The sequence below is a fragment of the Kockovaella imperatae genome (genome assembly GCF_002102565.1).
Source record: "Kockovaella imperatae strain NRRL Y-17943 chromosome Unknown BD324scaffold_2, whole genome shotgun sequence".
Classification (NCBI taxonomy): domain Eukaryota; kingdom Fungi; phylum Basidiomycota; class Tremellomycetes; order Tremellales; family Cuniculitremaceae; genus Kockovaella; species Kockovaella imperatae.
This window is the reverse complement of record NW_019028942.1, coordinates 893140-903481: the sequence shown is the minus strand read 5'-3', so window position 1 is coordinate 903481 and position 10342 is coordinate 893140. Positions and strand designations below refer to the sequence as shown.

The following is a 10342-nucleotide window of genomic DNA, read 5'->3' as shown; positions in this document are numbered from 1 at the left end:
CCCCCCCCCCCCTTGGATCTCCTGCGTCTTTTTGGGATCTGTTGCGATCAGCGGATCAAAGGCGAACGAAACCGAATGAATGACTGGAAAAAATTCCTGAGCTAAATGGGATTCAAGCCGAGCATACAGAACAGAGAGAGAGAGAGGAGCAAGAGGGCGGCGGGATCAGCTGCAATAGGTGTCTGTCGCTCTGTCGCTCTACCTTGGAAGGAAAAATTACTAGAGAGGAAAAAAAGAGGGTACCTGATCGGGTACGAGATAAAACTGCCTACTTCGCTTACACTTAACTATAATGCATGACTTCCATGGCACAGTTTCTCTCGGCCATCGCTCCGTACACTTTTACTTCGACAGAACAGGTTGGTCTCATACCACTCACTTTGGAAAGTTCCCTCAGGGATCAACAGAGTCTGGCGTGACGCATCATAAATTGACTCACTGGCGACTGTGCGGGGGAGGCGCCCAAGGTACGCGGTTACTCGCCTAGTCCATCTGCCGGCAGCGTATCCGCGATAAGATTTCGGTCCAAAACCCCCTTTCAAACAGTTTATACAGCACATCACCCGACTGCAAGAGGGCCCAAACCAGTCTAGATAACGGCGCCACAACGGGAGGACAGAGTGGGAGGCAGCGCAGCCCAAGAGCCACACGGAGAGAGAGAGATGCATCTTGACGTTTGAGAGTAATAAACTGTCTCGGATTCTCACCGAACTGGGAATTTGATTGTCGTAAATGAAATGTACTGAACAGTGACACCCTTTGTCCAGTAGTCGATTAGTCCCGAACAACCAAAGTGACACAATCAGAGTTCACGCGCTCGCGTTTGATACGAGACTGGGCTTGTCTATAAAGTCGAACGAGGTCCCCCTGTCATCTGACCATTGCTCCCACTACTCAGTCTTCCTCTTCCATATCACTCTTGCCGCCATGGATGCTAGTTATCCACCTTTAGAGACCCCGGGGGTCTCAGTCTCCAAATCATCACCCAACTCTTCATCGTCACCTCCGGTACTAGTCTTCTCTCCCGCATATACAATGCCTCAAGCCAACTGGTATGGCTATCCTAGCTCGACACCGGGTTCCTACGGTTATTCACATCCCATGACACCTTACACCCATATGGAGAACCTCACTCCATACACCACCTATGCTACCACCCCCGCCCCAGTTGGTGGCCATGCTCTCCCCTTGACTGCCACTCCGACTACCGAAAGAGCCTACAACACTGCAAGTCTGCACGCAGCCGCTCCTTCCGTCCTGTTCGGACAGCCCCACTCACTTTACGGGTCACCGGCGTCCTCCATATCGTCCGCTTTGCCGCTGGACAAGGAGACTACGCCGCCTCTTCTCCTCCCAAGGCGAGCGAGCGAGTCTACTACCATGGACTACTATCTTCCTACTCCTGGTCTTCTGCCAGTAGGGCCACCCCTTCCCGCAGCGACACAGATCAAGAAACGTTCAAGGACCGCCCAAGCCTGTGAAAAGTGCCGGATCCGAAAAGCCAAATGCTCCGGTGGCCAACCATGTACCCGATGCATCAACAAGAAGCTTCCATGTGTCTTCTCTGGCACGACTCGATCACGAGGAGCTGCTCGATGGAGAGAAGCCGCTGCCCGAGAAGCTGCCGAGCAGGCAGCCAAGCTCAGAACCAGGAGACATAGCCTCGACGATCCTTTTGCCACACCCAACAATGCGCCGGTCATCCGCGATGTTCGTCGACACTCTGAGGGCAGCATAGAGCCCAGGTTGCAGAACAACAGCGCCCTTGGCCTCGACCTGAATCCCATCGATGAGCTGGCCAGGCCAGCCAGTGCTTGTCAGACTTGGGCACCTTATACTGTACCGTACTTGGAGACTGTATCGGCTTACCCCTGGACACCCGACCATCGCTTCTCAGATGGATCTTACTCCTATCCGACACCGTTATCAGCTGGCAACGTTGTGCCCTTGACGTATGCGGACTGGAGTGGGCAGCCCTCTGATTGGCATGGGCAGTGTTCAGAGTAGATCAATGTAGAAATATCACGTCACGTCACTTCAGAACACTACGTGTATGGTAGACAAATCTCTTGGTTTCTCCATTTTGGGCATGTATCGATAATGAAGCATTCATGTGTGTAATTATTGTTATTATCAATCAGTCGCAGCAAAGGTATCCCTATCCAAGTGAGGCTTAACATGGTATCTAACAGGACATAGGAAAACAAGATGACAGACAGATCTAGCTGTGAGCGGGATTCTTGAGCGCGAGGAGCTTGACCGCTCTTTCTCGCTGACATGTCAGTCCATGTCTCTAATATGTGACTCACGTCGTCCGCAGCCTTTTGCCCACGGAGGTCGTCCAGCTCCTGAGTTTTCTGAAGCGATCAGCCGGAGGTCGCATTTGGCAAACTCACCTCTGCGACTTGTGCAGTCAAACCCGCTGCATGGTCCCGACGCTCCTCGTAGTCATTCTCCGCGTTTCGGAGATCACCCTCGATTCGCTCGTAGCGCTCCTTTTCCTTTAGGAATCGGAGTCGGGCCTTGTGCTCCTTGGTAGTCCACTTGGCAAGACGCTGTTGAGAGTGTCGCTCGGCGGCAGCGGCCTCTCTCTGAAGCTTCGACAACCTTTCCAATTCCTTAATAGATCCTTTGACAGCCATCGCCTCAGCCTTCCCTTCATTCTTAATCACGCGCGAGAGTCGCTTGGCGTCCTTGCGTTCTACAATTTAGCAAAATCAACGCTTTCGGGCTCACCCATGGTCGACAATCGTCGAAGAGTCTGGTCATCGAGGATTCGCTCGCTCAGCTCCGCCCGCGTGTGGATGTCACTGCCATTAGCTCGAAACCTGTTGCAGACTTACTCTCTACCGAGGACCTCTTCAGGTTGGGTTCCAATACTGGCACCAGCACCTCGTCCGAAAGCGCCGCGCCTGCCGCCGACAGTACCACCGTTGGCAGCTCGCGAGAGTGTTCCACTGCGTCCGACCGTGTTGGCACGGCTGACGACGGTTCCGCTTCGGTTGACCAAGCCCTGTCGGCTGTCACGACCATCAAATCGGCTTTCTCTACCGTCTTCGGTTACACTCATGATGTTCGGTTGAGGACGGTAGCCAAAAGGCGAAGTTGGTCGATGATTGCCCATAATTGGACCGTTATCGGTGAGTGCGACGCCGCGATGATTCTGCTCGCCAGCTTGTTGAAGCTCCCGCTGCCGCTCAGATGAGACGACTTCTCCGACGGCTGCGCCTCCAATCGCACCTTCAGCAAGGTGAGAGTACCGCTGTGAGCCTCTGACGGAAGGCTTGACCGAGGCAGGCGGTCCCAGGGATCGGACTGACTCGGCCTTTCGAATAGAAGTGGGACGAACCGATGCGGCACGAGAAGGCGATCGAATGGTCTCCGCCTTGGTTGGAGCTCGAACTGAGTTGGCTCGCATGGAGGTACCTCTCTGGGTAGGCGCCTTGACAGATCCCGCGACCGATCTATGTTTAACGGAGGTGGTTTCAGGGATATCAGGCTCATAGGTGGTGACGATAGGAATGGGCTTGACGTAAGAACGAGAAGGTTCCTCTACACTACGTAAAGTCAGCAGGGGTACTCAACTTGAAAGACCTACTTGGGGCGGGACCTTGCTGTGTGGACAGAGGTTGCGTCGCCGTTGATATGCCTGTCATCTCCGTCATCTCCGTCATCCTCGGCGTCATGTTCATGGGTCGCATCTCCGTTAGGAATCGCCTCTCCGTCGACCTCATGATCGGCAAGCGAAAGGTCCTGAGTCTTCGTTGCAAGTTCCTGCTCGTGATTCTCGACGGTCCCCGGTTCGTGATGCTCCTCTAGGGTGGTCATATTGATCGGATATGGATCTCCTTTGGGCTTGTACAACTCTGGTAGGTAGGCTAGATCTGTCTCTCCTGCTGTGAGGGGTTTGCGAACGATGGGTGCACCCGGAGACGTGGGAGAGGACGGTGTAGACGTCTCTGTCTTGCCGCCGAAAAGAGTAGTGATGGGATGGGCGATGAGCTGATCGAGGGGTGAATGAGATTCTCCTCGACCACTCGTGGATCCAATAGTGGCGGACGTGGTGAAAAAGAGCTCTTGGGCAGGGGCGGTCTTGGACTGACTGTCTCTCTGTCTCTGTCACTGGCCAACAGTCCCGAGACTAGTTGTACGTGTGATAGAGAGTGAGAGAGAAGATGGGAAGATGTGACTGAGAGATGAGAGAGAGAGAGAGAAAGACGGGAAGAGCGAGACAATCCCATATATGGGTGGTCTTCCTCTCTAGGAGAGAGTTGACTGCAAAAGCCCCGGAATCCGGTTTAGGGAAGTTGGAGTAAGGTATATTCGCTGAAATGGCCAAAAATGACGTAATTAGGCGGAGACTGTAGTTACCGGTAAGGGAATTTAAAAAAGAACTGTCGATCGGCGATTCAACTGGATGTGGCACCTCTCGGCGGCTTCACGGCTGCTTTTCATTCCCTCAACTCCGCGTGGACACGTCCAAGGTGTCTTTCTTTCCAGGCTAGCCATTGAACCAATGTCAGCCATATTACCACCCGCCGTCCTGGAGTGGATAGAAGGGACTAGCATCGTGAGTGATGGGAGAAAGTAGCGTAAGCTGTCTGACACAGCTTGTAGGATCCACAATCTCAAGATCTCATCTCAACCGCCAGTCAGATATACCTGGCCATCCTCTCAGTATGGTTGATCCGAGCCAGTTGACCATGCGCGACCAGCTTACAATCTCAGGCTGTGTGCTTCATCGCTTCTTATATTGCGGGATCGGTCCTCTTGTCCATTGAGATCTTTGGCGCAGGGCTTCTGCTCCTTGTACTGGTGGGCCACACATCCAGAACAGGTTCAAATCTGATGAACTTGCAGTTGGTATCTCCACCGTGGTCGTTTCTCAAACGACACCCTGTGAAGTTTCTGCCGGCGAGGACCAAGTCATAGGACCTCGCTATCTATCCGCTGTCATTGTACCATCCATTGTTGTATGCATATAGAGCCTGTCGCGCCTCGAGCCATTTCCGGGTAACGGACATTTCCCGGACAAAGCACAGATATGGTATGTTCACCATTCTATACCAGACTTGCGGATGCAGCGACTCAACCTCGCTCGACAATGCCGGTCGTTGACGAGGTCAACGACAACTGTGGCTGATAGGCCCCTGTCGGGCATCAAGGTTGTCGATTTCACCCGTGTCAGTCATCAATCAGCCTTGGTGAAGAGTACTGATCAATATAGGTGTTGGCAGGGCCGGTGACCACAATGATGTTGGTGAGCTGGTTCCGCTAAACTCGGGCTGATCGTTCTCAGGCCGACCTGGGAGGTAATTCATCCCCTTGAGGCGCACCACTGACCTTCTAGCCGACGTGATCAAGGTAGGCGACGTGGCCGTCACCCTCAGCTGAATCCAGGTGGAGAACCCCTTGTCTGGTGATGATACTCGATCCTGGCTCCCGCCGGCGGCCCCGCTACTTGACGATGCACCTAGACCGGATCTACCTCCAGAGTCAGCCTATTTCTTGCAGGCCAATAGGAATAAGCGCTCGTATGTTGCAGTTGGTCGAGTCAGGCTGAAAACAGCCTCACGCTCAACGTCAAGCATGCGGAAGGCAGGCGTATAGCTCACAAGCTTGTCAAAGAGGCAGATGTCTTCGTGGAGAATTAGTGAGGTAGCCATCTTCTCCAGATCTGCTGACGGCAGCGTTCCCGGCAAGCTTGATAGCCTTGGATTAGGATACGGGACCCTGTCCGGCCTCAATCCAAAGCTCATCTACTGTTCAATCACAGGTGAGCTCAATTGCGAGACTTGGCTCAACGTCAAGGATATGGATCGACAGGCCCGTATGCTCAGTCCCCAGGCTACGATGTCGTCATAGAGGCAGAGGCTGGACTGATGCATATCACCGGCGAGCAAGGGGGATCTCCAGTCAAGGTGAGGCGTGAAATGTTTCCATCATATTAACCGTAGGTCGGAGTGGCAGTGACCGACTTGTTGACTGGGCACTTCGCTCAATCCGGGATACTCGCTGCTCTCCTACGTCGAGCCAGGACTGGCAGGGGCTCGTTGGTCGAGTGCAGTCTGTTCGAGTCCCAAGTGAGGCGGGCGCATGATGACTGCTGACGTGAATAGATTGCGTCTCTCGCCAATATTGCCTCAAATTACTTGATTGATGGTAGGGAGGCTACCAGATGGGGGACTTCGCACCCATCCATCGTGCCTTATCAAGTCTTCCCTACAAAGGATACCTACATCATGCTGGCGGGCGGTAACGACAAGCAATTCTCCACGCTATGCGCCGTGCTGGATCGCAAGATATGGGTTGAGGATCCGATGTTCAAGACAAATGCGAACAGAGTCAAGAATCGAGATGACATGGTTCGCCTCATTACAGATGCATTGAGCTCAAAAACCACGCAGGAGTGGTGCGATGATCTCACCGGGAAAGGGTGAGGGCGAAATCCCTATAGACATGGCTGACAATAGCATCCCGTTTGCGTGCGTAAAAGTCGGCCGACTTCGCTCATGACAGGCCAATCAACAACATCGCCCAGACGTTCGCGCATCCTCAAGCGATAGCACGCAAAATAGTCGAAGAGATCAATGTGAGATGTCCGAGGATGAGGAACCCTAACTCTCAGCATCCTCGCGCTGGACCCATCAAGCTCTGCTCAGCTCCGACCTCGTTCGACGGGGGAAAGCTAGAGGTGAGCGTGTAAGTCGAACGCCTCATTGACAGCTAGGCCTATCGGCCGCCACCCTGGCTCGGTCAGCACACCGACGATATACTTGGAGAGCTGGGATACAGTTCATCAAATATAACGGAGTTGCGGATGGAGGGAGTTATCTGACTCAGTACCTTCTCTGACGATCACACGATCGACTGAATGCATATGAATTACAGGCGGAAAAAAACGTCGAGAATCTCACCCCTCTTCCTGATGTCGCCAGTTCATGGACGCCGTTGCTGCCATCCTCGTATCAGAATCGTTGCGCCTCCAACTTCAACATGGCTACACTTTGTTCGAGTGTGGGTGGCTCGTGATGTATGGACTTTTTCGGCTCGCCTCCCTGTCCAGCGGCTGCCGCCTCTCTATCCCTTACCTCACGTTCTGCCCTCTTCTTCTTCGCCGATGAGAAATCTGGCGCGGGAAGCTGGAAGAATACCCAAGGCGGAACACACGCGGCCACTGCTCGTCGCATACCCGTGGTGAGACACTGAAGCCCAACTTGATAGGCGGCTTCCGATTAGTCACGTTCATCATGCGGTCACACTCACCATTCATCCAGCCGAAGCCCTCACGAGGGACATAACGGAAATCAGTCCCTTGATTGCCGCTGAAGTTCAGCGAAGTCTCCACGCCATTTCTCACTATTCAGCGTCAACCATGTGACTCAATTCCACAGCGTCGAACTTTTCCGGCACAATGCCATTGAAGTCGACGAAAGATAGAGTCATCCTGCGATCAGTTCCACACCGTCTGTCTTCCCTCACATATAAATCCAGCGATACGCAAGCCGAGCCGAATGCTCGAGGTAGCCATATCGCTCCAGACCGACCCAAGCCATGATCTGATGTGGAGGCCAGGCATAGGGATAGTCTTCTGTCAGTCTGAGTCATTGGTTCAAGACTCACCCCACTGACGATTTGGGCGATCGAGGGAAATCACTCCTCGAGATTCTTCTGTTCCAGATACGAGACCTCCAGCAACCTCAAACTTTGGCAGAGCTTGCGTCACGATATGATGTGCTTGCTCTTCCGACGCACAGCCAGCCCACAGAGGCCATAAAGATGTCACAGATTCGTAACGAGTCTGCTTGTGCGTCTTCGTATCGTAATCAAAGTACATCCCCATTCCTTCGTTCCAACACAAGCGATCCATCGTATCCTGACGCGCCTGTGCGCGTTCGAGCCACATCGCACTGGTCTGAATCTTGGAGGTCGAGGACACTCGCGGCTTCTTGAACGCGTCTGCAGTCATGGGCCACGGGGACAGCTCAAATTCTTCCTCAAGCAGCAGTTCCCCATCAAAGACGTGGTCGATGGCCTGAGCAATGTCCATTTCATACTACTATCAGCTCGACGCGGTGCATCGTACCCACCTTGTAGAGGAGAGAGTTCAAATCGACCGTTGCCAAGTCCGCGCACTTCTTCTCCAACCTGTACGTAGTATCATGACCAGACTCTCGGACGCCACGATCGTGCTGGAAGTACTCGTCAAGTTCAGGCTCGATAATTGATCTATCGTTGTAGCCGTCAATGTATTCATTGACGGAGATGCCAAGTCGCTGAGCAAATGGCTGCAAGATATGGGTGAAGTGTGAAGCCTCAGTTTCAGGAGGTATTCCCTGACCGACTGGGCGATAGCGTGATAGTCCAGATTCGATGTCGAGGGCTGGTTCGACCATCCAATAGGCGTGATATTCTTTGATCGCGGATTGAATGGCCCGCTTGAGCCACGCTTTGTTCTGCTCAGGCTTGCTTCGGTCCAATTGATTGAAAAGCTGGAGAGCCAAATCCGTGAGGAAAGGTGGTTGGGAACGGCATAGATACTGCAATCAGTCGGAGTCTTTTCATGCCACTCACGTAGGTTCTGTTACCGTTGAGAACCTTGTTATAATATCTGATCTCGAAGATGCAATGCTCGACGATACTGAGAGCGAGATCGAGCTTTCCGTCAACCAAGAGCCCTAAAGCCATGAAATACTTCCAAGTCAGCAAAATTGGAGTCTCGACTCACGCTGTCCCAGCCATATTTTTCGTTGAATCTTGCACCCGGGACCACGAAAGGAAGTGGCTCCAGCTGGGTCTGTCCGGTGGTCGGGTCCTGTTTGCGACCCATCGCGAGCGCCAAGATGCCGGGTTTTTCATTCAGAGTCTGAACGTAGGCGGGATCGTCGCACTTTTCGGGCAAGATTTGGATTGAAAGGTTCAGATTTGGTTTGTCACGAGCACTAAGGTCAGCTCGGCAGACGTAACGCTCACATTTTCCGGTAATACTCTGCAATCTCGTCTTCCCCATATGGAACGTAGATCAAGGCGCGCATTTCGCGACTGCGGTTCTTCGGATCCGCGCAAGCCACTTCAAGTCCTTGGGCATCGATTCGTCTGGTCAAGGCGTTCCAGAAGGAGTTTTTGATCATTCGAGACAGTCGGTCCACCGGATTCTCCGCCAAGCGTGCCTCATCTAGCACAATGCGCTTTCTTCCATAATCGCGGGCGAGAGCGAGCTCTTGCAACAGGTTTGACAGCATGTATGTACCCTTCCATCAGCAGGGTCGCTATGATATATCTCACTCGGATGTCAAATGTCTTGTGAGCATTGGAGCTCGCCGTACCAAGAGATAGTAGTTTCGGACCCGAGTCGTATATGGAGATTTGGAAGCTTCGCATCAGCACGGTCACCTGAAAACGAGACTCACTTCTGATCTGTATCTTCCTGCTCTAAGACAATGCGTATTGTCTCTTCTACATCGATCAGAAAACGTCTGGGAGCGGAGGGTGTGATCTCATCTGCACGTCAGCCAGCAAGGCTTATTCAATCTTACCATGAGAGAGTCGACGATTCCTCATGATTGTCTCGCCTTCCATCTGCAGCGGTCTGGTCTTGTTCGCTCCAGAAACGCCTGCCTGATGGGTCAGCGAGGGATTTCATCACACCTCACATTGCTGAATGTCCGCGCTCGGCTCCAGACTTGATTGCCACCATAGTACTCGGAAGCTTCGGAATGTACATGGGGCAGTGTGGTCTCTTGCTGGCCTAACTTGCCGCCGACTGGAGCATTTGTTGGAAGTTGTTTAGAGACGTGAGGCTCAATGAAGAGCAAGTTTTGTGGCTGAGGCAGCGCTGCCCTCGCCTCCCCGCTTGAGTTCATGACAGACGCTTTTCTGCTCCAGCGTTCGAGAGAGTGCTTGAAGTCTGCCCTAGGAAATGCTACGCCTGGATGAGACCCAGACACGGGCCGACGGATGGGAATGATTGGGGGCCGAAAATGACTGGCGAAAGGGGAGTCAGCGTTGACCATGATTCTCTGTTCATCCAAGAGCTTTGGACAGTGAAGATATGTTATATAGGAAAGTGAGCTGCCCGTACTCACAATGTCGCCCGCAGAAGCCTCGGAAAGATTTTGACAAGGGATGTAACCGCTGGACCGAGGATCCACCGTCTATGTCTAGACTTTCTCCTGAGCCAAAAACGAGTATTGTCAGCTCAAAAGATTGTAGCGAGAGCTTCGAAGGCAATGAGAAGGTCTGCAGTCTGTCACGGACGATTCCAGTTCCTCGTATGAGGGTTTGAGATTTGGATGATCTGCTCAAACAAAATGGGATTCCCGTCCGCTTGCCCCTTTGTTCG

The 10342-nt window shown here is 52.9% G+C and overlaps 6 protein-coding genes across 6 annotated transcripts; 3 read left to right on the top strand and 3 right to left on the bottom strand.

Annotated features, from left to right (window-relative positions):
• Positions 1-227: 227 nt before the first annotated feature.
• Positions 228-703, bottom strand: BD324DRAFT_615533 (hypothetical protein). Its single transcript, XM_022014734.1, has one exon. It carries the CDS (start codon positions 666-668, stop codon positions 288-290), a length of 381 nt encoding a protein of 126 aa, XP_021873705.1. The 5' UTR covers positions 669-703; the 3' UTR covers positions 228-287.
• A 1-nt stretch (position 704) lies between these two features.
• On the top strand, positions 705-2112 carry BD324DRAFT_615532 (hypothetical protein). Its single transcript, XM_022014733.1, has one exon. The coding sequence runs from the start codon at positions 928-930 to the stop codon at positions 2005-2007; it is 1080 nt and encodes a 359-aa protein (XP_021873704.1). The 5' UTR covers positions 705-927; the 3' UTR covers positions 2008-2112.
• A 109-nt stretch (positions 2113-2221) lies between these two features.
• BD324DRAFT_607087 (hypothetical protein) lies at positions 2222-3828 on the bottom strand (the record flags this gene model as incomplete). Its single annotated transcript, XM_022014047.1, has 6 exons — positions 2222-2272; positions 2310-2357; positions 2397-2701; positions 2737-2810; positions 2844-3557; positions 3599-3828. 6 exons carry the CDS (start codon positions 3826-3828, stop codon positions 2222-2224), a joined length of 1422 nt encoding a protein of 473 aa, XP_021873703.1.
• Positions 3829-4382: 554 nt separating this feature from the next.
• Positions 4383-4996, top strand: BD324DRAFT_615522 (hypothetical protein). The gene is made up of 4 exons (XM_022014732.1): positions 4383-4570; positions 4618-4677; positions 4729-4815; positions 4861-4996. The coding sequence occupies exons 1-4, from the start codon at positions 4418-4420 to the stop codon at positions 4930-4932; spliced, it is 372 nt and encodes a 123-aa protein (XP_021873702.1). The 5' UTR covers positions 4383-4417; the 3' UTR covers positions 4933-4996.
• A 52-nt stretch (positions 4997-5048) lies between these two features.
• Positions 5049-6896, top strand: BD324DRAFT_615513 (putative acyl CoA transferase). Its single transcript, XM_022014731.1, has 14 exons — positions 5049-5183; positions 5228-5260; positions 5300-5312; positions 5351-5364; positions 5401-5534; positions 5570-5653; positions 5691-5776; positions 5812-5921; positions 5958-6083; positions 6120-6436; positions 6474-6485; positions 6520-6592; positions 6629-6694; positions 6731-6896. Exons 1-14 carry the CDS (start codon positions 5079-5081, stop codon positions 6836-6838), a joined length of 1281 nt encoding a protein of 426 aa, XP_021873701.1. The 5' UTR covers positions 5049-5078; the 3' UTR covers positions 6839-6896.
• Positions 6897-6968: 72 nt separating this feature from the next.
• BD324DRAFT_641011 (alpha,alpha-trehalase) lies at positions 6969-9863 on the bottom strand (the record flags this gene model as incomplete). Its single annotated transcript, XM_022017387.1, has 13 exons — positions 6969-7228; positions 7267-7325; positions 7361-7447; positions 7483-7588; positions 7624-8056; positions 8091-8540; positions 8575-8694; positions 8729-8942; positions 8974-9251; positions 9286-9373; positions 9411-9501; positions 9537-9618; positions 9654-9863. The coding sequence occupies 13 exons, from the start codon at positions 9861-9863 to the stop codon at positions 6969-6971; spliced, it is 2478 nt and encodes an 825-aa protein (XP_021873700.1).
• Positions 9864-10342: the final 479 nt, after the last annotated feature.